The sequence below is a fragment of the Gloeophyllum trabeum genome (genome assembly GCF_000344685.1).
Source record: "Gloeophyllum trabeum ATCC 11539 unplaced genomic scaffold GLOTRscaffold_00008, whole genome shotgun sequence".
In the NCBI taxonomy this organism is placed as follows: Eukaryota; Fungi; Basidiomycota; class Agaricomycetes; order Gloeophyllales; family Gloeophyllaceae; genus Gloeophyllum; species Gloeophyllum trabeum.
The window spans coordinates 1,229,705-1,256,394 of NW_006920417.1; the positions used below are offsets into that span (position 1 = coordinate 1,229,705).

Here is a 26,690-nt window from a genome sequence, read left to right on the forward strand (position 1 = left end):
TTCAGGAAGGTGTCATCATGTATCAGAGTCCTCGGCCTGCCACGCGTACCCAGAAAGCGGTGAATTGGGTAATGGCTGTTGTGCTACACACGCTTCCGTGGGACGGCATCGCTCGTGCGCAGCTTTGGCGGTCCCGCTATCCCGTTTGAGCGATACGTGTTGTCACTTGCTGTTTCTGTATCATGCAGAGCTGCGCCCCCGAGAGCTATAAAGGGGCCCTGGTATGTTCACAGCTCCCCATCATCTCCTCCAGCTACTCAAGTCACCCCGGACTCGATTCACTAGCTTGACACTATCGTTCATCCTCACCCACATACTACGATGAGCTCGCCCCAGAAGCCCCGCCCTACCGGCAGCACGTCGCAAGGTGCCATTCGCAGCACCGCAAGCAGCACTGGGGCAGTATTCTTCTAAGCCCCGTCCCGACATCGCGGGACTCTGTCAGCGCCCTACGATATAACCTACAATACTGTGCACATAATCAAATAATCCTTCAACCTCGTCGTATTCTATAATCTGAAGAGATGCACTTCATTAATTGGTGAGTCACCGTTCAGTTGCCCGCCTGCGAGATGATGTCCTGACCTTGTCATGTCTCGTTCCAGTTTCATCAAGCGCTGCTGAAGCTCAATTACACCTTCGTAATCCAACCCAATCGTTCTCAAGTCTGCGACTACCCTTTGTCGAACCGCCGACGTATTTATTCGTCTTCATTTTGGCTGCAGCCAAATCGCGATCTAGGGATTCCTCGGAGGAGATTCAGATCTGTCTTTCATTTTCGGATTCTGATAATATAAGCGCTCGACCGCGGTGGCTTTAATATTTTTATTACCGACCTTGTGATTCCCCATCCTGTAGCTTACCCCGTAGACCTGTCTCCCTAGAAGTACACACCCGCTCCCCTCCCCTCTGCACCCCCGCGCAACTGAATGTAGCTAAATTAGCAACAACAATAGTATCCTGATTCTCACCTTCCACGCCCGATACGGTGAAATGCGCTGATGGTATCATCGATCAAGGCCACACATACATAGAGAACCTCAGAGAATATGATCGCGAGGACGGACGCGAAAGAGGCCCGAGCTGACTCCCAACGGCCTCCACCCTCATGAAACAGGAAGCATGATCGTAGCCACCGTCTTTTCTCATGGAGGTCGTGCCTATCCCATTAAGCAACGGAGGCTAAGTGACGACTTCCCCGAGTGGCATAGGGCCTGCGCAGAGCTACTCTGACTGCGGTAAATTCACGGATATGGCCAGGGCGGCGGTCGCTGTCAGCTCACTCTATGTATAGCGTCCCGGAACAGTCGATCGACCCACTGGGTCACAGTTTCCCTCGGACACCAGTCCTCCACACACCCGTTTTCAAATCACCGCGCTCGCACAGCTGCCACCACTCCAGAATAGTATCAACTATATCGTCCTGCCTCTGCAAGTATTCGGGTCAGTTATTACGAAGCATTCAAGGGCACGAAAGTAGCCATAGCGACGTACACCCGTAAAATTGTGGTCGGCGTCTTCCATGAGATACAAATTATGCGTGCCTGGCGTCCGGGTACCCAGAGCTCGGGCGTATATCGTTGCATCATATCTACGGGAAGCATGCTAAGCAGGGCATGCATTATGCAAAGATGGCGTCACTCACGGCGGAACAGTCTTGTCGTTAAGTCCATGTACGGACAGAGCGTGAGTGCTCAACGGGAACCGGTCCCATACGATGGACGTGTCCCAATGCGCGAACGCTTCCAAGTCGTGAGGATATATTTTGGCATTTACCTCCTTCCGCGCTACGGTGACTCTCCACTCGTAGAAACCCTGGGACTCGAACGCGGGTTTGTAGATCGGTAGCAGGTTGTCTGACGTCGTGGAATCAGCGTCGGCGCATCATGGGATTTGCAATGCTGTGGGTATGCGCACCGTAAATTTTCTTTCGAGTCGGGGTGAGACCACAGCACCCTCCGTGAAGAGTAGGCACGCACATGCATTCTGTATCGCCCTGATGCATTGACGAACCCCGTCACCGTCTTCCCCTCTTCGGAAGTGCAGAGCCAGTGGAACGCGACGATGCTGCCGCGGGAATGACCCACCACCAAATCGATCTTGTACCCGTAGGTCGAAACCAGGTATCTGACTACGACTTGCAAATCCACGACGTCATCTCCAAGTGCCCCTTGTCGCCATATACCGGGGGTCTCATGATTACCGCTGCAAAAAAATGGCGACGGCGTCGGCACTGTCTGGACAGGGAATACACGGTGACCTTACCGGAAGTCAAAACGGAAAGAGTCAAAGGGGAGGCGATGCGCCAGCCGTTTCTGGTAAAGGTAGTCTTTGTGCCTAAAGTCCATGAAATGGGTACAGACATGCGAGACACGGAGCTAGAAGCCGTTTCACCCCATTGTTCCGTGTAAGATCTGTGCAAGTTATCTTAATCCATTGATCCTCTCGGATTACGTTCCAGTACATACCAGCGCTATGCTCTTGCCCTGCGTTGGCTGGTCGGGTTGCCATTGCTGAAGAACCCCGGTGATCGAGCACCCCTCTACCTCGGTATGGGGTATATGAATTTTCTTCGGTATACTCTGGGCCATGAATTCTCCCCCTTGATCTGCTAGTAGCAAAGCTGACAAGGCTGGAAACTCGAGGTTACTATTAGTATCTCAGTGGCACAGAATGCAACGGGCATTGAACTTAGTCGGCTATTTGCTTAGCCGGATCCGGTGGAACGTGACCAATACTGTTAGTCACGAGACCCGCAGTCGCGTACATTCGTCGCCACAAACCTGAGGCACCAAGATGGATGGACTGGGAAGATACAGCAAGTACTACGATAGGGAAGCCTTTTTCCCTATGATTTCTTCCTTCGCACTCTTCCCTGGCTTCCCCTTCACAACTTTATCCTTCTTCCTCTCCTTGCGCTTTTGCTTCATCTCCTCCTGAGACGGCGTCGACGTCGATGTCTTCTCAGCAGCACTGGCATCCGTCGCATCCGCATCTGCGACAGACACAACAGCATCCTTCGAAGCCAAAGCCTCTCTCTTCTCAGCTCTAGACTTCCTTCGCTTCCTAGGCTTGCCCTCGTTAGTCGACGGCGTCGATGCCGCCTTCTCAGCATCCTCCGAGACGGCGCTAGCTGTCGCTTTCGGAAGTTCAGGCGTCTTCGCCTCTTCAGACAGAGCTTCTGCAAGCTTCGGCGCATCGACAGGCGTGGAGTGTTCAGCCTTCGACTTCCTCCGCTTCTTCTTCTTGGTGGGATCGCCCAGCGTCGCAGGGGTGTTGACAGGCGGGGCTGGGACCCCCGTGCTCGGAGTAGCAGTGACGCCCTCAGGATCGAAGAAGTCAGAGGCCAATGCGCGGGACTTCTTCTTCTCAGCGATGGGGGTTGACACGGCGGGTGGAATCGGGGACTCAGAATCGGGGACAGCTGACTCTGTAGTATGAGTCTCCGCAGTCCGTGATTTACGTTTGAGTTTCCGCTCCTTTTTCGGCTTGGGTGTGGCAGCTTCGGCATTCGAGGGTTGCGCTGAGGGCGCTTGGTCTTGCGACTCCTTCGCCGGCTGCTCATTTGCAGCTGCCGCCTCCGTGTCTTCAGCCCCAGACTTCCTCTTCTTCTTACGGCGTTTCAGAGACAGTTCTGGGGCTGATTCCACGTCCGCCTCAGCACCGCTGGTCGGCGCGACAACCACGGAGTCTTCGGACGCACGTAGATCGGAGATAGAGCTAGATGGGACCGGGGTAACGGCCTCAGGTGCTTGATTCTTGGACTTCCGCTTTGGCTTCTTCTGGGGAGGAACTTGAACGGAATCCGAGGAGGTGGGTGCCGAAGACGAGATTGCAGGTGAACCCTTCAAAGTGGTACCGGGCGTTTCCTTGGACGAGGCAGGCTCTTCCTGGGTAGGCTGGGGGGCGGGCTTGGACCTCTGGGGCTTTTGAGTAACATCGTTAGCCTGGGCAGCAGCGGGTCTAGCGACCTCGGCCTGTTTCGACTTGTCCGAGGCAGCACTTGCCGCCGATGCGACAGTACCCTTCGACCTCTTTTTGGGTTGCTCTTCCTCCCCTTGGGCGGGCTCTGCAGCCCTCTTCTTGCCCTTAGTGGCCGCCTCGGGAAGCACCTCATCTACCTCCATTTCGCTCTCGTCGCTCGAGCCACTAGCCTCGGCTTCAGACTTCTCACCGGCGACAAGTCCATCCCAGCGCCCGCCTGCCTCGGCACCTAGGTCACACGTCCATATCGGGAGACTCACGCTCGAGCTCGTCTTGATGTGAAGACTCTGAATGTTGTCCCACTCGCCCTTTATCCGCTTGATAATAGCAGGGAGGGCGGTTTTGATGTTGTCCAGAATCTGGGTTGGTTTTTGTGATAGCGTACCAACCTTGATAGACCTGCGTAAAGTGAGGAGGACTGCAGGAAGCACGAGGTGGCAGATACTCACGTGCAGGTTCCCTGATTCAAGTGCATGTACGTCGATGAGATCGCCCGTTCGAGTTCACCCTTCAGATCCTTGCGAGTTAGACAAACAGGTATGGGTTGCCTAGGCCAATCTGATATTTACACGGAGAGACAAACGCAGGAGGAAGAACTCACTTCTTAGCTTCAAAGAAGCGCTTCCCTAAAAGTCCGGGTAGTAGTGGGACGACTCGCTCGTCTGCAAGGAAAAGTCCGTTCTCCTGGAGTAACAGCCGCCGCGCCTCGTACGGCTTGAATTTACCCTTCAGCTTCGTAATGCCCACCACACGCGAGATGAACTTTATGCCGTGTGATTCTAACAGGTCTTTATATTCGCGCTGGGGGTCCTTGGTTATGAGACATACGGGCGTTGTACGCGGGTCGACCAATGGGTGTTTGATAGGTCTGTCGGTGCAAACGTTCCAGGAGAACTCAGCGTTCAGCAAGTGTAATCACGCACATCTTATGAGGTTTCAACTTCTTCTCTGGCTGCATCTTTTTCACCGCTACGACCAACCAGACATGCTGCTCCTTCCCTGGCAGGAGCTCATTTTCCTCCTTCTTTTTCTGGATTTGCAACGCATGTCCTAGCAGGGCGTTGACCGCCTTCTTACATTGTAGAGATGACACATGCCCGTCGATGAGTTCCGTGTTAGACATCGAGCAGGAGGGAGAGCGAAGGATGCACGACGCCAGACAAGCCTGCAGCCTGGAAGAGGGTTAACACAAAATTCGATCCAGGTGCAGACCCATAGTTTGGTTGTGTTTGCGAGTGGTGGCGTGTAACCTTTGTAGGCCACAACATCATCATCATGATGAAGCCTGATGAAGGTCAATGCATGTCTTCCGTAAGGACCCGCCGGTACTCATACAACTCGCGGGCGAAGTTTGTATCTCATGCTACTTGAGTGGTATTGGAGCCCAGAAGTGTGAGTTTCTGCTACGCCTCCCTCTTACCGGTTAAGCTCGCAACGTGTTTGGGAGGTTACCCGGAAAGAGGAAGGTTTTGCAAGCTCCTGACAGGCTGCGCCCTTCACTATCAGCGAGCCACTGTTAAGTCGTTCGTTAATGAGGTAGTATATAGGTACGACTCGCAGTGGTAAGGAAGTCGGTCGAAGAAGACTCTCAGTCTTTCCCCTCGTCTATATTCTGCTCTTAGTATCCCAAGCCAGAATCATAGGGGACAAGGGAGGGACTGAGAGGCTTCGTCTTTCGACTTGATTTCTCCCTAGGTATAGGAGGCTGATACAGATTCCTCGAGTCCGCAGGCCGTTCTCATATATTTTGGCATACGCATTCCAAGCGTGCCTACTATTGTAGGCTGTCCGAGCGTGAAGCGTCCAAGGTGTCCCATTGGAACAACGATTAAATCGCGCCCCTCTATGTATCTGCCAATTTGTGATTGTGTGGGCAAAGTGCTCCCACGTTGTGCGACACAGGCTATACAAGCCTGACATGTGTCATGGATTGTCCTTCGGACACCCGAAGAAGGTTTGAAGATAAATCATAGTACTTTGCAGTCCCAGTCGCAGCCGCAGCCCTAGTCCTAGTCCCAGACTTCAAGTGATCCTCAAAGAACGGATAAATAACCGAATCTATTGCTGCACCTTAACATTGGATCCATGCTTGAGGTACGCTTGATTATACAGGTGCACAAGGGTATGCGTAAGCTACACAAGTTGAACTATGATACAAGTTTCATCGCGACAGTTGAGTGTAACAGAATGCGCGTGTCGGGCATTGGTGTCATGAGCTGATGAAAGAAGAAAGACATAGCCTGGAAAGACACATTAAATGACGATGTCTCGTCGGTCATAAATATTCCATGAGGAGTACTCGGAGCAGTAGTTCAATACAGGTCCGCCACTTTCGCATCGCCTGTGACGGAGGCGCGCGCTGCCTGCGCAAACTTGCATCGCGCACGAATCTGTGGGCCATACCAGTAGAAGACGTACACTGGGATCGCGACAATGACGCCGAGAAAGCCCAGAAGGGTCGACGCCCACTCGAGCGAGTGCGGCCCCAAGTTCTGATACACTGGAAGTGGGCGAAGTAGTCAGAGCTGATGATACGAGCCGGAGATAAATTTGACTCACGCGGAACTGAGTAAAGCGCCGCGATACCAGCAAGGAAATCTCGAGCAAAACCGTTACCACCCGTAGCTGAAGCTGCATAGGGACCATAGGCCTGAACCATGTAGTCGATAGTCGCCATGTAGATAGCATACTAAAACAGCGGTTAGAACCTCGTTATAGTATGCGAACAGCACGCCACATACGTTTGCAATGGCAATCATGCAGGCAAAAATCATCGGAGCGATCCAAGGAATAGGCGGGCCCAAACTAGTCCAAGCAAAACCGAACAAACCGATGGGCTCGAGAGGAACAGCTATGGAGAATCACCATAAGCGTCAGTGAGGGGGGTTTCCCGAGGTCATACAAGGATACGCACTGAAGAGGAGCCACCACAGGCGAGCTTCGGGTTGAAGCGAGTTAGGGTCTTTACGAAGCTGGTTGCGCTGCTTCCAAATCCAGGGAATGAAGGACGCGTAGGCGATGATGTATCCCACTCCGATGCTGAGCAATATTGGTTTAGGTCATGATACGAACAAGATGTTGAAGATCGGACTCACGAGCAGAAAGCGAGACCACCTGTGACCGTGCCAAAGCCCCACTGCTGGAACACAGGACCGAAGGACTGGAGGAACGAGAAGATAAGAGCATCACTGAAGCCACTGAGAAGCGACAGGCACAGCACGATCGGCTCGCGGACGAACATCTCGAACTAAAAGGATCCGCGATCAGAGGCAAGCGACACAAGAAGAAAGGTAGATACACATACCGGACGCAGCCAAATTGCGACAATCTTCCTGGCAGAGAAGCGGTTCTCCTTCACCTCAGAAGGGCCGTAGATGTTCTTCTCGCCAGCCTCGCGACGCCTCTTAGCCTCCCGGTCGAGCAAGACAATGGTGCAAGTCTCCGGGACCATGAAGAAGTGCATCGCTTGGACTGCGGCGCCGAACATAAGCTGGATCCAGAACTAGAGGAGTGGTAGTCAGCCTCGACGACTCTACGACCGGTGCACACGGCGCTACAGACATTCCAGTGCCATGACAGATATTCTTGGATGAAGCCACCAAAGATAGGACCGAGGACGGATCCGCCGACCGAAGAAAAGACGACAAAGGCAACTGCGAACTGCTGCTCTTCCGCGGTCCACATATCGGCAACTTGATAGTGCAAAGGTTAGTTATTTACGGTTTGTTGACCGGCGTCACAGTAAGAAAACGTACCCATTCCCAGAGTAACGGAACCTCCTGCCGATGAGATGCCGCCGAGGAAGCGACCCACTACGATGGTAGCGAAGTTCGGGGCTAAGGCGCATGGTATCTGCCAGACTAGAACGGAGATAAGGATTCGTGCCGTGTAGAGGGTCATGGATCATGTGCACATACTATTCACGAAGAGTAAACTGAGTTGCAGGATGGGCCTGCGCCCGAGCTCTTCGGACCATGGCGCCCAAAGCTCACACCCGAAGGCATAGGATATGAGGAACACCAACTGGCCTACCCGCGCAGCCTGACAAGTCCCTCTTAGCACCGCAATCACGAATTGATAAGTCTACGCACCTGCTCGCTGATGGAGAACTCTTCCGCCAAAAGCGGTACAGCATTTGCGTACACAGATGCGTTGAAGTTCATGGAGCACTGTACAGCAAATATGACAGAGAGAATCGTCCACTTCTTCCAAGTGGGGAAAGTGAACCCGAGCTTGTCGTATGCCTCGCCTTCCGAGAGCACCATCCTGCCGTCAGGTAGCGTATGCCGTTCGTGGACGGTCCCTCGTTCGATGCTACCCATGTCGGCCTGCTCATTCCGATCTTCTTGCGCGCCCTTCTCATCTTCGTCGCCACTGTACACCTTCCTCGGCTTTGGCAAAGCGTCTTTGTGGTCTGCCTTCTCGTCGACGCTAGGAGGTCCAGAAACAGCAGTCCTTTCGCTACGGGTGGTAGGCGTGAGATCCTGCCTAAACGGTTGTGTCTGACTCATCGTTAGGGTATGGACGAGGACAGGTTAAAGTAGCAGCTGCAGTTTCGCGAGGTATCCACTCCGATGAAGGGGCAGCAGACAGCAGATGTCGCACATTGGAGTCGAGCGACTCCCACCCGTTATATACTGTTCCAAATGCTCTGCGTTGATCCCATACAGTTCAGGATGACGCACCAGTTGAAGATCGGAGAGGACATACATAATCGCATCAAAGCGTGGAGCACGGTTGAGGGCACTTCTTTGAAGACGCCCAGGTAAGTAGCCGTGGTCCGGATATATCTTCTGAAGTAAAATTTACAGCAGAAGACCGCATGGTGGCTTTCCAACCGTAGCGAATACCTGCTGAAATTCTGAGACGAATGCTGAACTAGACGTTCCTTCTTGTCGCCGGATGTACGATGATATCGGCTTCACCTCCGCGAAGAAGCCGCCGCCATGCATGGTCCGATCTTCGACTTACTATTACCGACATTCGACCGATAGCAAGGGCAGCCATGTATTCAAAATTCTCGCGCAACCATTGCAGGCGAATTCTTCGAAGCCATAGGCAAGAAAGAGGGTGCGAGTTGTATGTCGTTGTAAACGGCACCTCGCACCGGCACATGGGAATGTCTGCGGCACTACGTTGTGCCGGTGCCACAGCCACATTGCATGGCGGGTCGTTGTCACTGCGGGCAGAGACCGATGTCCCACCGGCGAGCATGCTATGAACATGCCCCAGTCGGGAGAACACTTTCCTAGAATGGTCTTTGTTGGACCATGACCTGGACATGGAGAATGTCCTTTGAATGAACAAAGGCAGGTCTGCGGGACATTTACTATGCTCTCTAAAAAGCAGGGGACATTTGATTGGCATTCTTCTCTCATTCTTTATGTCTCTGCAAAGTCCCACTTCGGAGCATGCAAGGAAAGTGTTCTCCCACCTATTTCATGAATGACGAATGTCCGGTGGCGGGATATTGGTGCTTGCCCGCTGTGTGTGGCGTCCCAGTTCTGAGATCGCCACAGTCCTCTCTTCGTCGAATGACTGCACAGGAACTATGGTTTGATTCAGTATGGTGCAGCTCCCGGTAGCTCGTCTCCTCTGCTGCATGTTTCGTCTATTGATGTAAGTGCATAAAGCGGATACCCACAGATACGAGCAAGAGGAACCTTGATTGCAGATTGAATAAACGAGCCTAAACTATTCCGAGGATTAAATATACTGAGAACATACGTGCACCCGTATAGTACAATATATATATCGTGAGTGAAACAATGGTGCAAAGGGAAACCGTAAATGAAATCATAACTGTCCAATGAGACAGGAGCAAGGAGGACGGCGAAGCCGCCAGGTGAAGGGAGGATAAGACGCGATACTGTGACATGTAAGAAGCAGATCAGACCGCAGAGCATACGACGAACGAAGGGCGCGCTGGTGAGCAAGATATGTTACAGTGAACATGAGAAGTCATGACAATGACAAAGCAGCAAGACCAAAGGCAAAACGAAACTACTCCAGACCGACCGACCGACTAACCGATATGTCACCGCGGAGATCACATTATGACGCACTTGCAACAGCCTCCCTTGGCCTCGTCCTCTTCTTCCTGCTGTCTCCGCCGTTTCTCGTTCTGAACCTCGGCAGAGACTTGCATCTGGGGGATATTTCCATTCGCAGACACAGCGTCTGGATTGGGGGAGTGATAGCGAGCAAAAGGTACAGGTGATTCGGAATGGCGGGGCGGATTGAGCCGCATCTGTGCGCGTTCCCTCTCTAGATCCTCGTCAAGGTTCACATGTGTAGTGGTAGGAAGCGGTCGATCGTCTTCTCGATCGTGCCCTGGCCACGGCTCGCCGTACCAGTCGCCTTGATCTGCACCCTGACGTTGCTTATCACGATGTTGCCCGAATTCGTCCATGGGGATGTCTTCGGCGCCAAGATCCGTACGAGGAGGCTTGTACTTCGAGTAGTCAAAGCCAAATGTCCCGGGAGCCTAGGTGAGATCCGCTGAGAGCCTTTTACAACATACGTAACCGTGCCAGAGTAACTTACGGGAGCGGGTTCTTGCTCTTCTGGCTTCCTTTGCGGGGTGTTCCCATCCGCCTCTTCATACAGACCGTGCAACCCCTTCTTACGAGCCACGACTGGTAGAACGACCTATGCCGAAGGACGAAGATCAGTATATACATAGTAATTCACGTCATTCGAAGTGGCAAATATCGATACCGTCAATCACATGGAACAGCCACTCACCTCATCCCAATTACCCTTCGCCTTCGGCTGCGTCCACACGGGGATAGCATCTGCCATATCGTCGTCCCCATCCTTCGGAATGGGATACTCTGCGATAGATCCCCTTTTGTCATCCTGCCTGAGATTCCGAGGGGGTGTCTTTGTCTTGGGCTTCTTTGCAGAGGATGTGGGAGTCGAAGTCGCAGGACTCTTTGCACGCCGCTTCGCGTTGGGAGTGGTAGCGGAGACTGTGCGCTGGCGCGTGGAAGTGGGAGATGCAGAGGGGGATGGGCGGGTGCGAGGGGTATTAAGTTGCGTTGTGGAAGACGAAGCTAGAGTTGATGTCCCAGCAGTGTTGCGAGTACCATTTAGAGTAGGTGTCTTGGGAGGCTCGGTCTGCTGCCGTCTAGCAGGTATACGGGACGGGGTGCTTGTCTGCGCTTGTAGGCGGGCGGTATGCGTTTTGTCCTCTGCGAGGGGATGAGAAGCATGCGAGCTGGAGGCTACACCGCCTTCCACGCTGAAGTCGTCCTCACCGTCGAGATCCGTCAGTGGATGCTCGTCCAGCACCATACCCGTCTGCTGAGCCTCCGCATCCTCATCGATGTACAGACTGCCTCGCGCACCAAAACTCTCTGCCCGCCTCCTAGTCCGGCCGCCCATCGTCACTTCCGAATCCGCGCGTGATGTCCTCCCGGACACATAGCCCGAGGCTTTCTCGGGCATCTTCCGCAACGAGTGCCCGTAGCTCGCAATCTCAAGCATCTCCATCCGCTTCCCGACCCGCAACTCGCCGACGCCCCCATTCCGCGAGTAGTCCCCGCGATACCAGTGCTCGTACGGGTGCTCCTCCGAGTCCATCGACGACCGCCCTGACGCCTGATCTGGTAGCAGCGACGACGATGTCACCGAGCTCGCCGTCGCGAAAGGCGGCTGCTCGTTCAGTATCCCCGACGACGACTGCTTCGACGGGATATCCACGGTCGACCGTGACGCCTCGTCAACAGCGGACATGTGGTACCCGTTTGGCTTTGGCGTCAAATTCGCGGTCGCGTTCGCGTTCGCGTCCGCGGTGCTGGAAGAAAAATGGCTGGCCGCGCTCGGGCTCCGCGCGCGTGGAGACACCGGTATTCGAGTCGGGCGACCGTTCACAGCGGGTGATCTTGAGCGGCCCAAATCGGGAGACGGAGATGGTGAGGAGCCTGCAGGGAGACCGTCGTAGACGTACGGCGTGGACTGCGTCCGAGCTCGTTTGAAGTGCGCCGGCCGGGTCGACGACGTGGTGTGGCTGCTGCCTTCGGAAGGGCGCGACTGCGATAAACTTGGGCGCGGAATCGCGCTCGGTCGCGGCGAAGGCGTCGGGCTGGCCGAAGGAGATGAATATTGATAAAAATTCTGGTCGTACCCATCGTCACCCAGTGAGGCCTGGGAGAGCCGGTTCGACAACATGCGGCTCTCCTGCTCGAGACCTATATCTTCGTTGGAATATAAACATATGCATCTCCTGATAAGAACATACGTTTGCGTAATGTTGGCACGATCGTCTCGTCCCATGATGGTCCTGGATGTAACGCAGATTGCGCCGTAGCTGTCAAGGCAGCCATGAAAGAAACCGATCACTCCCTATAACGGTGGAAAAGTGAAGATGGCGAAGGCAAGGATAAGGAATGGCTAGGGCGATTCGGTCAGAAAACACAAGTACGAGATAGCCAGCATACAGAGCGGCTGCAACAGCGAGCGTTGCAAAGAAGCCCAAGCGCCCGTAGTTCCCGGTTCCTAAGCTTACCAAATTTGGGTGATAGTGGCTGGCTGTAGTAAATGTCAAGGCACCTCGTAGTCTGGCTTAAAACGATGGCAGGAGACGCTGAGGAGAGAGAGAGAGGCAGAAACGAGAGGCAGCTGGAGGAGGAGGCACAAAGATGGATCTCTTTGATTTTTTCATTCGCATACAAGACGAACATGTACACTTATAATACAAGTCAGGAGTGCGGCCCTACCCATCACATTTGCTCGACAGGGTCAACTCCCCAGAAGCTTTCAAATACCCATCCCTATCCGTCCGCACCTCTTCCGTCGAAAACTCGACGGATATGTCATACGTGACACCCACCTCATCATCAACCACGATACTCGTCCTGTTCGTAAACTCTTCAAGGATCTGGCCTCCCTTCGACCATGTCACCGCGTAGCTTTCCTGAGGAGTAACCGGATCCCTCCGGAATTGCGCGAGAGGAACAAGGTACAGCTCGATAGTCCTCGTCCACTTGCCTGTAGATGCATCCTGCGCACACCCGGTGTACACGTCATCCACGAGATGGACGCGGCGTAGCAAGGACCGCCACAGTCCTTCCCTGCAGACCGAACAGAAGTTGGGTGTGGTCACCTGTCGCATCAGGCAATCTTCGTTTGTAGGGCGGTACGTAGTCTCATTCTGTTCCGAGAAGCTGCAAACTTTTTCGGTGAGATCCTACGACGTAGGGTATGCGAACGACTTACGTCGGGAAGAGCCCGTAGTACGCTGGAGTAGAATTAAATCTGAGCCGGGTTCAGCATTCGCCTCGAATGAGATAGAACTGATGGCCCACTCTTTCTCCGTTCCGAACTCCAAGACCTCAACACTGCACAGTTGCGCAGTTCCCTCCAGCGCAGAGTCCTTCAAAGTGAACTTCACCTGATGGAGACCCTCCTCCAGTGCAGCGGACTTGTGAATATCATAATGCCACCGGTCCACGCCAATATCCTTCCTCGGCGTCCATCCCAAATCCTGATCGTCGAACTCGACGCTAAGGGCTTGTTTCTCCGGAACGCCAGATAGCGAGAACCGCAGCAAATACCTATCATACATTCCGGAAGAGTTGAACGTCACCGACCACGGCTCGGAAGTGTTCAGCATCGTCCAGGCGTAGTTCTGCATCGGCATGACCGAGCGCTCCACTCGGGGAGAATCAGAGAGAGGTTCGCTGAGCCATTGCTTCCATGGTAAATCGGAAGAGAGATCCTGCACGGCGTTGACGCCAAAGTACGCGTAGCCGCCATCGTACTCTTCCCCGACGTCGATGATGGAGTGACCGAGTTCATGTCTTTAGCCGGCAATGCTCGTCAGGAGAAGACCATTAACAGAAAATGGCTACTTTACCTCAAAACCAACGCACCATTCGCTAGGGATGGCGTGATAACCCTGTTGTACGATCATCATACCACCATGCGCCCATGTAAATTGACCATACGAACGTGAAGTCCCCTCCTAAGCCTTCAGTCATAATTGCCATTGAGATGCTGAAGAGGCTAGTGACACGTGAAACTGACCTCCGTATAACGGATCGTTCCCTGATGTAATAAGGCATCATGCATGAGTGTCTGCCAGATACACAGGTTTGATGTACTCACCCATTAAAATAGGATAATCGCACCTGTCGCCCATGGAGAAGCACGCGGCGCTAGCTTCATCCGGCTTACTGTAATACACGCCTCGCAGCTCTGTTCCATCGCGGTACAGGCCAAACGCAGTACTGCATTCACGATTTAGAGTCCGAATCACCGCTCGTAATGTGTGCAGCCTACTTCTTAGGCTTCCCTCCGACGCCAATACCGCTCTGAGTATGATAGACCGGAGGGGGGGCTCAGATATAGTCACCCTGGCAAATAACATAACCTACCTCTACACTGGGTGTGAAGGCTGCCCAGAAGTTCATCAGCGGCTTCACCGTGTTGAACGTTTGGTTTGATGAAATATCCTGAGCTAGCCGTCTTGCGTCTTCGAGAAACTTTGGACGTTCCTCCGCAGTGTCTAAGAGGACATGAGGTTTCGCCCAACTCAATCGTGTGATACGTACATCCGTCCGCGAAAAAGACCAGGTCAATCCTGTTCGCTGACTTTCCAGATAGAATGAGGGGCTGTATAGTCAACGGAGGCGAAACTGCGTGGAAATCTGCAATTCGGGGTCTACTCTCGGCTGAGAGAACCTCCTGGCCAAGGGCGAGCTCCGAAATATCACTGTCTTCCAGGAATACTGTATGCTCCCATGAGCTTTCATGTCCGCATAGACGTCTTGCTTGCAACCATAGCACATCCTTGTCATAGCTGAAGAAGCGTAGTCGTTCTTCACCCAAGGGTTCGCTATGGCTCCTGCTCCCTTCCAGCGGGACGTGCCTGTCTGGCAACCTTTCGACTGAATAGCTTCCAGGTTCATTTTTCAATCCCTTGTGCAGTTGAGTCTCTCGGAATGACAAGAATGAGCAGCTATGAGAGTGGCCATCGTGATGGACGACAAGTTCGTATGGCTTTGGGGGAGACAAGATATCTAGACAGAAAGCTGTTTCGGCCAGCAGAAAGAATAAACCAATCGCCCACATAGCTAGCTCACTGTCTCTCCCAACAAGAGGCTCGGAGAGCAGGACGTCGACGTTGACTGTATGTCTTGCACGTGAATGCCTCGGACTCTAATCTGGACACCGTGACGCGTACATATGGACACACAAATCCTCTACAAATACATAGACAAGCATGCGTGGGCCTACTTAGTGAGTGGCACAATCTGCCCGAGTTCGCACAGAAGCCATTACGCAAAGCATAACCGCTGCTCAAATTGGGCTCACAGCGACGATCGCGGATCAAGGGAGCAGAACACGGGATGGCCGTTTGACGGGGGGTCGTGGTCGTCGGAAGCCAGCGAGAGGGGACAACCCCCCCGTTCGGTGTCCAATAAGAACGAGACGGCACCTTACCCAAGGTATAGAAACGTAAATCTCCCCTTCACCGACGAGCGCGCAGCACCGGCGTACCCTTCATTCAACGGAGTGCACGAGACATGGAAGTCTTTCAAAGTACAGGAGAGGAACAGAGACTACCAGGGTCCGAGAAGAAGATTGGCAGTAGGTGGCGATAAGCAGGGTCGTGACAAACAAGCGCGCTCGAGCAGATCAAGTACGGCGTGCGGATCGAGTTTAGCTTGCGGGACTGTCAGCAAGGGATAGAATCGGGGGGGGGGATTTGCGCCGTTCAGCGAGAACTGACGTAGAGAGTATACCCAAAGATGCAAGAATAGCATGCAAGAGACAATAAGATACCATAGCTCAGACGACACGCGCCCTTGGCTGAAATTTCAGGGGCGCGCGTACATAGGAGACATGGTACCTTTCGCCTCCGATTGAGCTGTGAATCAGCGGAAGCACCACATGCTGTTCGGAACGATTTCGCATCCAGCAGAGTCCGTGGACCGCCGTCTCAGGAATCCGGTGGAGTACAACTGTCCATCGCCGCTGAGAACTGCGAACAAAGACAAAGCAGTGCACCGACGCACCAGAAATAGACACGTGATGCGCGATTGGGAGAGGCGTGTAAGCTAGAGCTGTGCGAACGCCTTCGGCTTCATTTGCGGCATGCCATTGAGCCTCAAAGTTCCGCTCACGCTCATTCACAGGAAACACCCGAAAGGAAACCAACGGACTTCTTCCACGCCCTAGACCAGCCGCGCCTCAATCCCCTATGACCGACCATAGCCAGCACCAGCGCCCAGGGCTACCGAAAAGGAAACATGAATGAAGGCCAACAATCCTGGTGGCGTTTCAACTTGACGGAGGAACTTGCCTGTCTCATGACGATCCGATAAAGGGACCTTTGACCTTAATCCGCGTCTTTCTCCTTCCTCCCCCTTCGGCCATTATCCGCTCGTCGCATTGTGGCGGCACGCTCTGCACTGGCCACCGCCGGCGAAAGAAGTTCATTATGCACGAAGCCAGAATCAAACCTTACATATTTAATGGCCTCTCTTCCCTCTTCCTCCAACAGGACTGAACACAGGGGTCTCCCGGCCCTCCCAGACGTATTGATAGAGGAGATACTTTCGCATTTGGAAGTTCCAGAGATGGTGAACTGCAGACAGGTGAGTCAGATTGTGGCAGATCACAGATTGCAGTATAAGACTGAAGCATATCCTGCTTTACCTGATCAGCTCTGCTCCCGTATAAGAGACATCATCGACGATTCGGATTACTTACAAGACAATATCGACTATTACATCGAAGAGCAAGTTAGCATATACAAGCTGCGAGATGCTTTACCACCCGAGTTACAAGCCGACGACGAGGCGGTCGTACTGAACAATGGTGCGTGGCGCTATGGACCAGAACATGTTCAAGTCTAACGACCGGCGCGATGACAGCCGCGGACTACATGGATGTTTTGGAGCGTTCCAACGAGCTTTTGGAAGAGAGACTGGACCGGATATTCCAGGAGTTGGAGGAATTGAAGGCCACAACCTTAGAGAACGCTCGCCGAATCCTTGGTGAGCAAGGGCTATCGGAACTCGATAATGGATTGGGAGCAGAAGAGGAACCCGCATAACGTACTTTCCCCAGTATAACTTATTCGTAAATACTTCGACTTTGTCCGACGGCGCTGGTCTGCCTGGTCCTACTGTTTAAAGACGTACGGGAGTCGGGTACTCCTGCAATAATGGCGATCGGAAATCATTCTGTTTCTTGACACTAAGGTCCGAATGCCCAGCACTGCTAAGGCCTAGCGCACTCGCACGTATTCCTCGGAGATCGGGCAGAGTCTGTATATGCCTTAGACCTCCGACATTGCGGCCACACAGGGTGTAGGGCTTCAAGCGTTGATAAATCGTCTTAGAATTGGCCCTCTTGCTCTGGTGGCACTTGGGCCCGCCGTCGTCGAACAAGCCAGAAAAAAGCAGTACACTTCCCCTCTCCTGCCTGGTCGACAGCGCCAGAATCGAAGAAGATAATCAGTTCAGCAGACCTGATAATCCGACCCATGTAGCGACACCGGAAACCGAGCCAAGAATGGATGGCAACGCGTCAATGGGCGTCTTCAGCAAAGAAGGTCCGAAAGGCTCCAGCGGCAAAGTCCGCCCACTGCACTCAGGCTCAGCTTTGGATGCCACCGTTGAACGTTGACTACCACTGTCGGCGCCGGACGCGACGTTGACGACGTGTAAGCGCGTTCAGGCCGTGGCTATTCCTTTGGTTTTCCTGTATACACTGTCTGCAGCTTGAGACTAGCCGAAACTGGGTCGGACGTTAGGAGCCCACCATGCCTGCACTCACGGGCTCCACGTCAAGTAGCGGGAGTTCCAAGAACCTAGGGGACTATGTGAGAGGACACCAAGGAGTATATGCGTCTGTGATAGCTGAGTGATACTTAGCAATTAGGAGATTGCCTGGGCAAAGGCGCTTTCGGACAAGTGTATCGTGCGTGAATCTGGAATATGTCTTATTCTGTTATGGGTGTGACCATAGGGGACTCTGTAGGAGCGCTGAATTGGGCGACCGGGGAGACTGTAGCAATCAAGGAGATCCAGCTGAGCAATATTCCGAAGGGCGAGATCGGAGAGATTATGGTATGCTCGATTGTTGCACCAGGGTCCTAGGCTGAAGTACTGATCGGACGGTGGACAGTCCGAGATCGACCTACTGAAGAATCTCGATGTGAGGCTTGATGATTCCAGTAGCTGCTCGTTGCTGAATGCGTGCATAGCATCCGAACATTGTGAAGTACAAGGGTTTCAAGAAAGAACGGGAGTATCTCTACATAATCCTCGAGTACGCGATCTTCGGAACGCCTCAGGTTCGCTCTACTAATTTACAATCAGGTTCTGCGAGAACGGATCACTTCACAATATATGCAAGCGGTTCGGAAAGTTTCCGGAGAACCTTGTAGCCGTGTACATATCCCAAGTCCTCGAAGGGCTGGTATATCTACACGACCAAGGTGTCATCCATCGCGACATCAAGGGCGCTAATATCCTCACAAACAAGGATGGTTGTGTCAAGTTGGCTGACTTTGGTGTCGCTGCTAAAGCGACTCCAGGGGTAGTCAGTGACGCTACCGTGGTGGGGAGTCCTTACTGGAGTAAGTATTCAAATAGTACATCTAATGCATTACCGAACGCAATCTCGTAAATAGTGGCACCGGAAGTCATCGAACAGTCGGGGGCTACCACTGCGTCGGACATCTGGTCAGTCCTATCCTTACACATTCAACTGTGTACCAAATTCGTTGCAGGAGCGTAGGTGCTACGGTGATAGAGCTCCTGGAGGGCAGGCCTCCGTACCACTTCCTTGACCCGATGCCCGCATTGTTCCGCATCGTCCAAGACGACTGCCCTCCGATTCCAGAGGGCGCGTCGCCCATCGTCAGGAACTTCCTCGAGCACTGCTTCCAGAAGGACGCGAACTTGCGTATATCTGCGAAGAAGTTGCTGAAGCACCCTTGGATGGTCGCGGCTAGGCGACAGATGGGCGCCGAAGGCGGGTTTGGCCGCGGAGAGTCAGCATCAGCCAATCGGGAAGGAAGGAGACCACCCAGCAATTATAACTATGACGAAGCTGTATTGAAAGTGCAAGAATGGAATGAAGCACTCAAGTGTAAGTCCGCGCTCGCTATGGCTCGGGATGTCCCTTCTTATGACCCACAGCTCCCTCACGACCGTCCAAGCATCCAGCACGCGCTCGCCCAACAACCCCTCCAGATTCGCCCTTATTTGACATATCGAATGGCCCTGGCATACCGGCATCAACCTCCGCGGGCTCTCAACCTACCGTAACTCCTGGATGGCGTATGCCTACCATTTCCAGCAGCAAGGCACCTACAGTCATCGTTCCACCACGCATAGTCGAACCAGAAGAGCAGACGGATAACTGGGATGATGACTTCGAGGAGGGAATATCCTTCTCGAAACTACAAGGTACGCCTGGCACAACATTCATTTCCGCTTTTGGCGTACTCACACCAGGTGCTTGCACATGAATCAAGCCCTGGAAAAGACGCCTGCTGAAGAGGAAAAGCTTGAAGCCGACGAGAACGCTCAGACCATTCGTCCAAATCGGAGCCCACCAGCCAAATCGCCCATGCCTTTGTCAAAGCCGCCAGCAGAGACAATAGGTCCTATCGTTGAGGACTACTCGGATCTTGCATTCGACGAGGATGACGATAAGTTGGAGGAGAAGCTCATGGACTTCAAGGTGTGCTTCTTGTGAACTTGAGACGTTATCGTCACTAACTCGCGAGCCCTTGTTTAGCTGAAGACATCGTCTCGGCGGGGGTTATATCATCCAGACGATATCAAGACATTTGGCTTGGGTCAAATATCCCCAGGCCCCAAGACTGCGCCCCTTCCGGAGCTGGACCGAAAGCCCTCCCGACCATCTCTCAGTCCTAGGACGTCTTCCCCCAACGCTTCAGCAGGCCCTTCTACATCGCGCCCCTCGCATTCTCGCTCATCGTCATTCGCCGGTTCACCCGGGGGTTCGCTTGGCCGTTCGGAAATTAAACGCCTCGCGAGCCAGGCCGAGTTCGATAAGTATGCAGAAGATGACGATGAGGACTATGACGATGTTTTCGGCAAACCGAATGGCAACAGTGAGTCCTTCATCTGCATCCCCAAGGCGCCTTGGGTGTGACCTGAAACACGTGTTTCATCAGCGAATGGAGCTGCCTTGCAGAGATTGCAGTTAACCACGCGCCTCTCCAGCAGATCATGGGTAGGACCCTCATCCAAATCTCTTTGGGCACTTGGCTGACTTGACTCTCAGCTTGGTGATGATGACATCGACGAAGAGGATCCATTCGCCGAGGTGCGTTTTACTGGTATTGAAGGTGGACTCGTATAAACTAGTCGGATAGATCGACGAAGGATTTTCAGAAGACGATCTGGAGGCTAATCTGCAACGAGATAAATACGCTCGGATGTGCAATGCAGTGAATCAGCTGCTAGACGGGCTGACTCCATCAGCACCGGACTTTCAATTGCGCGACGCTTGTGATCAGCTTGTAAGTCAATCTTATACAGGAGGAAATCGTTTCTGACTGTTTCCAGATGACCATTCTGCAAGATGTACCGGAGATGCAGGAGCAACTAGTCTCTTCCCACGGCATGCTTGCAATACTGGAAGTTCTGGAGGGTAAATGTTCCCGGGATGTTGTCTTGAAGTTGTTGCAAATAGTCAATCTGGTATGCTTGCTGCGAAGTTCTCCCAGATGCTGTGATTTATTTATGGTTGTAGCTTGTCACCGGTGACATGGGTTTCTTGGAAAGTTTCTGTCTAATAGGGTATGTCATTTCGAATCTACTGACGACGTTGGTATTTACTCTGCGGCTCCAGAGGCATCCCAGTTGTAATGGGTAGGGTCACCATTGTTACCGTTCAAGAGTGTGCCTTGACATACTTATACTGCCATGTATAGGTTTTACTTCCAAGAAGTACCCCTCTGAATGCCGCCTGGAAGCGTCCCACTTCATCGGGCTTTTGTGTCAATCGTCTGTTTTGACCCTTCAGATGTTCATTTCGTACGTTATATCAGCTATGACTGCTCTACTTGCTGACCCGTGGTTATAGATGTCGGGGTCTCAAGGTTTTAGTGGACCTCCTCGACGAAGACTACGCAGAACAGACGGAACTTGTGGTCCGTGCTCTCAATGGCATAAGGAGTGTCTTTGAGTTGCAGAGTCCTACCAAGAAGAACGACTTCTGTCGCATGTTCATCAGAGAAGGCCTACTGGACCCTCTCTCCTCCGCCCTGCTTAATGTGATGGCGACCACGGAGGAGAAATCCGCGGACATCAAGGGACGAATAATCCAGATCATTCTGATATTTTGCCAAGTATCTGTGTCCGATATCCACGTCCGCAATGCTCTTGGGACCCGAAAGGTCATAAGACGTACGTAGTCGAAGGGTCCTGTCTTTGCGTTTGTCTGACACCTACCAGGTTTCTTACGTGCCTGCGAGTTGCTCGACGGCGACCATTTGGTGCAGATGCTGAAAGCCGTTAAGCATTTATCCATGAATGCCACCCTGCTTGACGTCTTACAGAATGCCAATGCCATCGAGATCCTATGTCGCATTCTGGACGAGCAGAGTTCGGGCCCACGCAGTACGGTAAGACCGCCTCTGGGGTTGTCAGGGGTTCCTTTCTCACAAAAGCTTAGGACGTATCAAATCACATCTTCCAAACCTGCTATAACCTCTGCCGGCTGAATAAGTCACGACAGGAAGAGGCTGCGCAAGCTGGCATAATTCCGAGCTTGAAACGCGTCATCGAGTCCAGCTCTCCCCTGAAGCAATTTGCTCTGCCTATTTTATGTGACCTAGCGAGTGCAGGGAAAACATGTCGAGTTCTACTGTGGCAACATGACGGCCTGCAGATCTACCTGAAGCTGCTGGAGAAGGACCCTTACTTCCAAGTCAGCGCCCTGGAAGCTATTGTCTCCTGGTGAGCACAGTACCAGACACCCGAGAAGCCATTCTAATCTATCATCACAGGCTTCAAGACGAGACTGCACGCGTTGAAGATCAGCTCATGAAGCCCGAGGCTGTCGATGCGCTGCTGAACTGTTTCGTCACAGCCAAGGCGAACTCCTTTGAGAACCTGCTGGATCCGTTCCTCAAGATCTGCCGTATCTCTACTGGTATCACCATCGCCATCGCCAAGAGCCAGTTCTTCAAGCGCATAATCGAGAAGCTAGGCCACAGCAAACCCGTCGTGCGGCTCAATCTGCTCCGTCTGCTGCGCATGGTATGCGAGGTCCACCCGAACCGTGCGATACTCGTCGAACGCTACGGTCTCTACGAGATGGTGGAGAGACTGAGCAAGGACGACGGCGCTGTGCTTGTGAGAGAGCTTGCGAGGGAGATCATGCCTACTCTGGCGCCGGCGCTCAAGCCAGCCAGCACCCGATCCAGTGCCACCAGGACCGATTCGCCCAAACCGTCTATCGCGCCTAAGAAAACGAGGGTGAGGCGCACGGCTTCGGAGGGGACATCAGCGCTCTTCTCACCAGCCCCGAGCTCGGTGTCGCGTACTGCATCCGGGCAAGGAGGCGGGACGAAACCCAAGTCATCGTCGCGGCTGAGGTTGAATGATATCTCATGGCAGCCTGATCAGTGATTGTACATTTTTCGATTTCCTACCTCCTCTTCACCGCTCCTTTCGTCGTAATCTGGTTTTTTCCCCGGTCGTAATGTCGTTCCTTTGTTATCGCATCCTCGCTTTCGCATAGCATCGCACTGCTCTACTGTCATTCGCATAAGTTCACAGCACTATCACCATTAATCCAGGCTCGCATGCAGGAACATTTATTAAAGCCTCTGTACACTAGAAGCACTGTAAGTAATCTACAGATGGACATAGCCGTAAGTTCACGTGAGAATTGAACGGGCGAGAGGCACACCTAAGGCTCATCACCGTCGGACAAATGGAACTTGAAGTCCAGAAAGTAAAGCTCTCGCTTTATTTTGAGCACCCTGCCCTTCAGCGTTGGTGATGAAGTGTATGTGCATGCCGTAGGTCCCTGGGTAAGCATCCAAATTGACCTCTATCTGGGGGAACAAGCCCATGGCTTCTGGGGGTAACCCGACGGAAATGACACCAGAGACGGAGCTCGGGGTGAAGTGCTGCGCAGAGGGAGCAGGCATCACGAAGCCGGGGAACTCGCGCAAGCGTGGAAGGACGAATTCGGTGAGCGTACCGAGGAAATCGTACATCTTCGGGCCCTTCAGGTCGACCTTCGCGCCGACCGGCAGGCCAGGCCTGATCCACCCGCCCACAGTCTTCACGCCCCGCACAACCTGCACACCCTCGCTCGTATGCCTCCCCCCACCGTACTGCGTCTCCCCGGACAGCGCCCGCAGCATCATGATCGGCCCCAACAGGTTAACGCGGCTTGACAATGCCTCCTTCACCATGGTATGGATCTGTATTCGCTCAAGCTGGACGACGTTGTCCCAGGACGTCGGCGGCGCCGGCTTACGGCCAACTTGCGAGCCGCCCACAGGTGGATTGACGCGGTTCTTCGTGTACGGGTCCTCAGGGTCGTACTTAAGGCGAATCTGCCGGGGTGGTTTGCGAGGACCGGGTTCGTGCAGATAGGTCATGTACATCAGGTCGTCCCGGAGCGTGTTATAGTAATGGTCCATCATGCGCGACTGGTGGGTGTCCCGCACGAGCAGCTTCACGCGAGGGATTGGCAGGCCCTGCTCATCGCGCTTCAGCGGTTTCCGAAGTTTTGGTGGCCTACGGGTTGGGCGCAGCGGGAAGCCCTGCCTAGCAGCTGCAGCGGTACGAGAAACGGCCGGTGCTGCACTCATCTGACAGAGATGAATTCAGCGTCCATCAATCCTGAACGAAACGTAACGTACCGAATAAACCGCTGGCTACGCCGTGTAGCAGAGCAAACCACTGGCAGTGCTGCTAAACATCAGGCGCCACAACCCAAATAATGACAAATACTCAGGATATCGCCTCTTGGTCTCTGGCGACTCTCCGCTACCCTCCTGTGCCGTGGACTCGCTAGGACCCTCTGTGTTTCACAACGACGCCAGTTAGAATCCAGGCGCTTAACAAGGACGAAGCGCGAGGATGCTCAACTGTGCGATATATTTCACCACTGCTTTTTCTGAATCTGATAGGACCTAATCTGCTGTTGAGGAAAAGAGGAAGATAACCGCAGTCGAAAGCAGAAACACGGAGCAGTCGCGCGGCATGCTTGCTGAGGCCGACACAGAAGGCACTGGGCCGAAGACTTCGTAAAGGGAAGGGTGGAAAACTGCATCTCCATGAACTCACCTCGACCGAAGGAGAAACCCAAGGAAACATATCAAGTCCGCATGCCTTAGCTTCGTGTAGGGTTGGACACCCTTAGTCGACCCTATAACCAGGCGCTTGCACTTAGCTCCCGGCCAGCAGCCATGTGGCAATCACTAGGGTCTCCGATGCTTCTACATATTCATCTTTCGCCGCCGTCGGAGTCGTGGCTCACTGCACGTCCCATCACTGGACTCCTTGCCTTACGGCTCTACCACCCTGCTAGCGACCACGACCAAGTGAACTTTATTGGCTCTGTTAAGGCTCTACAGAGTGTCTTCGTCACTGCTACGTTTGTAGAATCGGTTTCTTAAGCCCTGGGGAACTCTGGTCAGTCAATCGTCACCGCCATTGTCTCACCCCTTCCCACGGTTCATATCCGCAGAACACGCGTAATAGGGGTATAAGAGGGTATAAGGAGTGGCCGGGTTGCTAGGGTCGTACCTTCACTCATCATTCAACATCTTCTTCCCGCCACACGTGCTGTGCCGTAGGTGTGCGTATTCTGTCCAATCCTCCTACGTGTTCTGCTACCTATCTATTCTGCTGTCCTCTCGTCCTACGGCAGTTCGCTCATGGTCGCAAGGCGCGTGTATTGTATGTGGCTCAGTCGCCAGTACGTTTAGCCGGGGTGCGTTCTACGGGCGTGTCGCGCCTCGTGTTTCGGTCTCGAACACTGGCCAAAGTAATATGAAACCACCAAAAATGGTTGGCGCGATCACGTCGCTTCCTTCGGTGTCGGTCAGTTAATTGTTTATTGAATTTTACTCGTCGAAACTCGTGTTTTGGACGCGCCTTGACGCGTCCTGTCATGTCACGCGTTCGAAGAACATAAAAGCGCGACGGCCGAGCGTTACATTCCCAGGATTACGAATCGGCCCATCGGTGCTCTCCATCTGCTTGCTGTTATCTCCGGCCCACAATGGTTGCGCTCGACAATTTACCGGAATCCATCATTTCGAAGATATTATCTCTGGCTTGCAAGGATGGTGGCGCCTCGGGCTGCTCGCTATCGCGCACGTCGAGATATATCGCTTCTCTAGCGCTGCCGTACCTATACCAGTCAGTCGCTCTGTCCGGCGTCGATCAGATCACGCGCTTCCTGGAGTCTCCTCGTGTTGCAAGCAGTAAGAATCTGCCCATCCGTCATCTTTTCGTCTGCGATCGTCAGCGGAGTATGGCTGGGGACAGGTGCCAATATCCGCTTGGCCCCCGCCATCCGGTCTTACCTGCACACAAGAGGATCTTGGAAAGGCGATACGACGTCGTGCGAGAGCGACATGAGGCTGACGCTTCCGAATTTGCAAAGAAGCTAGTTGCAGTGATCCTGAAGTTGAGCGCGAAGGGCACGAATCGTTCGCTGCAGACACTCAGCTTGATATTCTTCAATCCTGCTACGGATGACGTAGTCTGGAGTATCTTTCAGGAATTCTCGTTTGTTCAACTTGACTGATCTGTCTTTGCGCACACCTGAGAAGATGCCGGGGCTAGGTGCAACGCTTAATGTACCGACGCCGCGTCTTCCGGAGTTGCGACGAATCCACTTTGCAACTGCGCGATCTCTGATGCACATTGAGAAGGCCTGGGAAGAGAACGGTACGCAGCCCGAATACACAGTGACAGACGAGGTGCTGTTCCTTGCAGCGTTGTGCAAGATGCCTCGGGTGTCGCACCTCCGAATTTCCGAAATCAAGTTGGGTGCCGCGGGCGCTGGAGCGTATCTGGCTCGCATGCTGGGCTTGGACTTCCCCCCTGGTAGGGACGCACAAGTCCCATTGGACTACATGATCGATGCTGTACCACAGCTGAAGTTTCGCGACCCGGCCCGAATGAGTATCGCTGTAGAAACATGGAGCGGAAACTCAAGGATACAGCAGCGGAAATATAGATTTCCTCCCTTGACGGAGCGGAAAATCACGGTTGAGGAGCGTGACTTCTTCAGGGATGCCATTCTTACAGCGAGTCACTCTACCCCGCAGGATGAGTCCGGCGCACCGCACAAAGTGCAGACGAAGCCCCGGATCTATGACTTGGGGAAGCATGCTGAACACAAGTACGACGAATGGTGGAGGGAGTGGTTGAAGAGGCAGCAGACCAACGCTGACGACGAGCGTGCAGCAATATTACTGTCCTGAGCACGCAAACGAGGAACCCCTCTTCCGTCATCTCTATGTATCCAATTATTCCTTACCGAGTAAATCTTGTCTGTCAATGGCTACCACTTCTACCACAGTAAATCCTTTGTTCAACCTCGTTCCCTTGCCGTAGTGTTTCCCTTCCGTCGTTCACAGACACAATGAATGATCCATTCAGAGACTCGTTTATACAGCAGTGCGAGTGAATCTGCTCATGTTACAACATCTTGCGCCGACGAAT

At 53.3% G+C, this 26,690-nt stretch overlaps 9 protein-coding genes across 9 annotated transcripts; 3 read left to right on the forward strand and 6 right to left on the reverse strand.

Moving 5' to 3' along the window:
• Nucleotides 1-1,155: 1,155 nt before the first annotated feature.
• On the reverse strand, nucleotides 1,156-2,654 carry GLOTRDRAFT_62102 (ectomycorrhiza-regulated esterase). The gene is made up of 8 exons (XM_007868844.1): nucleotides 2,469-2,654; nucleotides 2,395-2,414; nucleotides 2,266-2,337; nucleotides 1,980-2,205; nucleotides 1,918-1,927; nucleotides 1,646-1,856; nucleotides 1,495-1,591; nucleotides 1,156-1,429 (listed from the first exon to the last, which is right to left on the reverse strand). The coding sequence occupies exons 1-8, from the start codon at nucleotides 2,589-2,591 to the stop codon at nucleotides 1,325-1,327; spliced, it is 864 nt and encodes a 287-aa protein (XP_007867035.1). The 5' UTR covers nucleotides 2,592-2,654; the 3' UTR covers nucleotides 1,156-1,324.
• A 1,368-nt stretch (nucleotides 2,655-4,022) lies between these two features.
• Nucleotides 4,023-5,107, reverse strand: GLOTRDRAFT_21086 (ribosomal protein L1; the record flags this gene model as incomplete). Its single annotated transcript, XM_007868417.1, has 4 exons — nucleotides 4,023-4,383; nucleotides 4,434-4,532; nucleotides 4,586-4,852; nucleotides 4,908-5,107. Coding segments are annotated over 4 exons (927 nt in total), but the record flags the coding sequence as incomplete, so codon positions are not given.
• Nucleotides 5,108-6,296: 1,189 nt separating this feature from the next.
• On the reverse strand, nucleotides 6,297-8,306 carry GLOTRDRAFT_42573 (multidrug transporter; the record flags this gene model as incomplete). Its single annotated transcript, XM_007868428.1, has 10 exons — nucleotides 6,297-6,484; nucleotides 6,544-6,673; nucleotides 6,726-6,835; nucleotides 6,899-7,023; nucleotides 7,080-7,231; nucleotides 7,289-7,486; nucleotides 7,546-7,676; nucleotides 7,740-7,844; nucleotides 7,902-8,025; nucleotides 8,076-8,306. The coding sequence occupies 10 exons, from the start codon at nucleotides 8,304-8,306 to the stop codon at nucleotides 6,297-6,299; spliced, it is 1,494 nt and encodes a 497-aa protein (XP_007866619.1).
• Nucleotides 8,307-9,633: 1,327 nt separating this feature from the next.
• GLOTRDRAFT_116562 (uncharacterized protein) lies at nucleotides 9,634-12,472 on the reverse strand. Its single transcript, XM_007868845.1, has 4 exons — nucleotides 12,230-12,472; nucleotides 10,732-12,179; nucleotides 10,531-10,635; nucleotides 9,634-10,471 (listed from the first exon to the last, which is right to left on the reverse strand). The coding sequence occupies exons 1-4, from the start codon at nucleotides 12,312-12,314 to the stop codon at nucleotides 10,034-10,036; spliced, it is 2,076 nt and encodes a 691-aa protein (XP_007867036.1). The 5' UTR covers nucleotides 12,315-12,472; the 3' UTR covers nucleotides 9,634-10,033.
• Nucleotides 12,473-12,610: 138 nt separating this feature from the next.
• On the reverse strand, nucleotides 12,611-14,900 carry GLOTRDRAFT_139285 (uncharacterized protein; the record flags this gene model as incomplete). The annotated part of the gene is made up of 11 exons (XM_007868846.1): nucleotides 12,611-13,154; nucleotides 13,207-13,245; nucleotides 13,296-13,790; nucleotides 13,847-13,888; nucleotides 13,942-13,960; nucleotides 14,017-14,037; nucleotides 14,098-14,219; nucleotides 14,272-14,303; nucleotides 14,367-14,497; nucleotides 14,544-14,720; nucleotides 14,771-14,900. 11 exons carry the CDS (start codon nucleotides 14,898-14,900, stop codon nucleotides 12,704-12,706), a joined length of 1,659 nt encoding a protein of 552 aa, XP_007867037.1. The 3' UTR covers nucleotides 12,611-12,703.
• Nucleotides 14,901-16,469: 1,569 nt separating this feature from the next.
• Nucleotides 16,470-17,053, forward strand: GLOTRDRAFT_130143 (uncharacterized protein; the record flags this gene model as incomplete). The annotated part of the gene is made up of 3 exons (XM_007868847.1): nucleotides 16,470-16,592; nucleotides 16,662-16,815; nucleotides 16,872-17,053. 3 exons carry the CDS (start codon nucleotides 16,470-16,472, stop codon nucleotides 17,051-17,053), a joined length of 459 nt encoding a protein of 152 aa, XP_007867038.1.
• Nucleotides 17,054-17,764: 711 nt separating this feature from the next.
• On the forward strand, nucleotides 17,765-22,594 carry GLOTRDRAFT_106408 (uncharacterized protein; the record flags this gene model as incomplete). The annotated part of the gene is made up of 23 exons (XM_007868848.1): nucleotides 17,765-17,824; nucleotides 17,877-17,922; nucleotides 17,983-18,071; nucleotides 18,130-18,159; nucleotides 18,209-18,273; nucleotides 18,324-18,583; nucleotides 18,638-18,689; nucleotides 18,737-19,098; nucleotides 19,149-19,418; nucleotides 19,487-19,695; nucleotides 19,753-20,092; nucleotides 20,156-20,214; nucleotides 20,266-20,307; nucleotides 20,357-20,503; nucleotides 20,550-20,684; nucleotides 20,737-20,783; nucleotides 20,836-20,855; nucleotides 20,918-21,020; nucleotides 21,070-21,392; nucleotides 21,441-21,610; nucleotides 21,661-21,944; nucleotides 21,995-22,413; nucleotides 22,458-22,594. 23 exons carry the CDS (start codon nucleotides 17,765-17,767, stop codon nucleotides 22,592-22,594), a joined length of 3,669 nt encoding a protein of 1,222 aa, XP_007867039.1.
• Nucleotides 22,595-22,924: 330 nt separating this feature from the next.
• Nucleotides 22,925-23,653, reverse strand: GLOTRDRAFT_23360 (ribosomal protein L5; the record flags this gene model as incomplete). The annotated part of the gene is made up of 1 exon (XM_007868421.1): nucleotides 22,925-23,653. A coding segment is annotated over one exon (729 nt), but the record flags the coding sequence as incomplete, so codon positions are not given.
• Nucleotides 23,654-25,236: 1,583 nt separating this feature from the next.
• On the forward strand, nucleotides 25,237-26,587 carry GLOTRDRAFT_139287 (uncharacterized protein; the record flags this gene model as incomplete). The annotated part of the gene is made up of 2 exons (XM_007868849.1): nucleotides 25,237-25,729; nucleotides 25,806-26,587. The coding sequence occupies 2 exons, from the start codon at nucleotides 25,237-25,239 to the stop codon at nucleotides 26,447-26,449; spliced, it is 1,137 nt and encodes a 378-aa protein (XP_007867040.1). The 3' UTR covers nucleotides 26,450-26,587.
• Nucleotides 26,588-26,690: the final 103 nt, after the last annotated feature.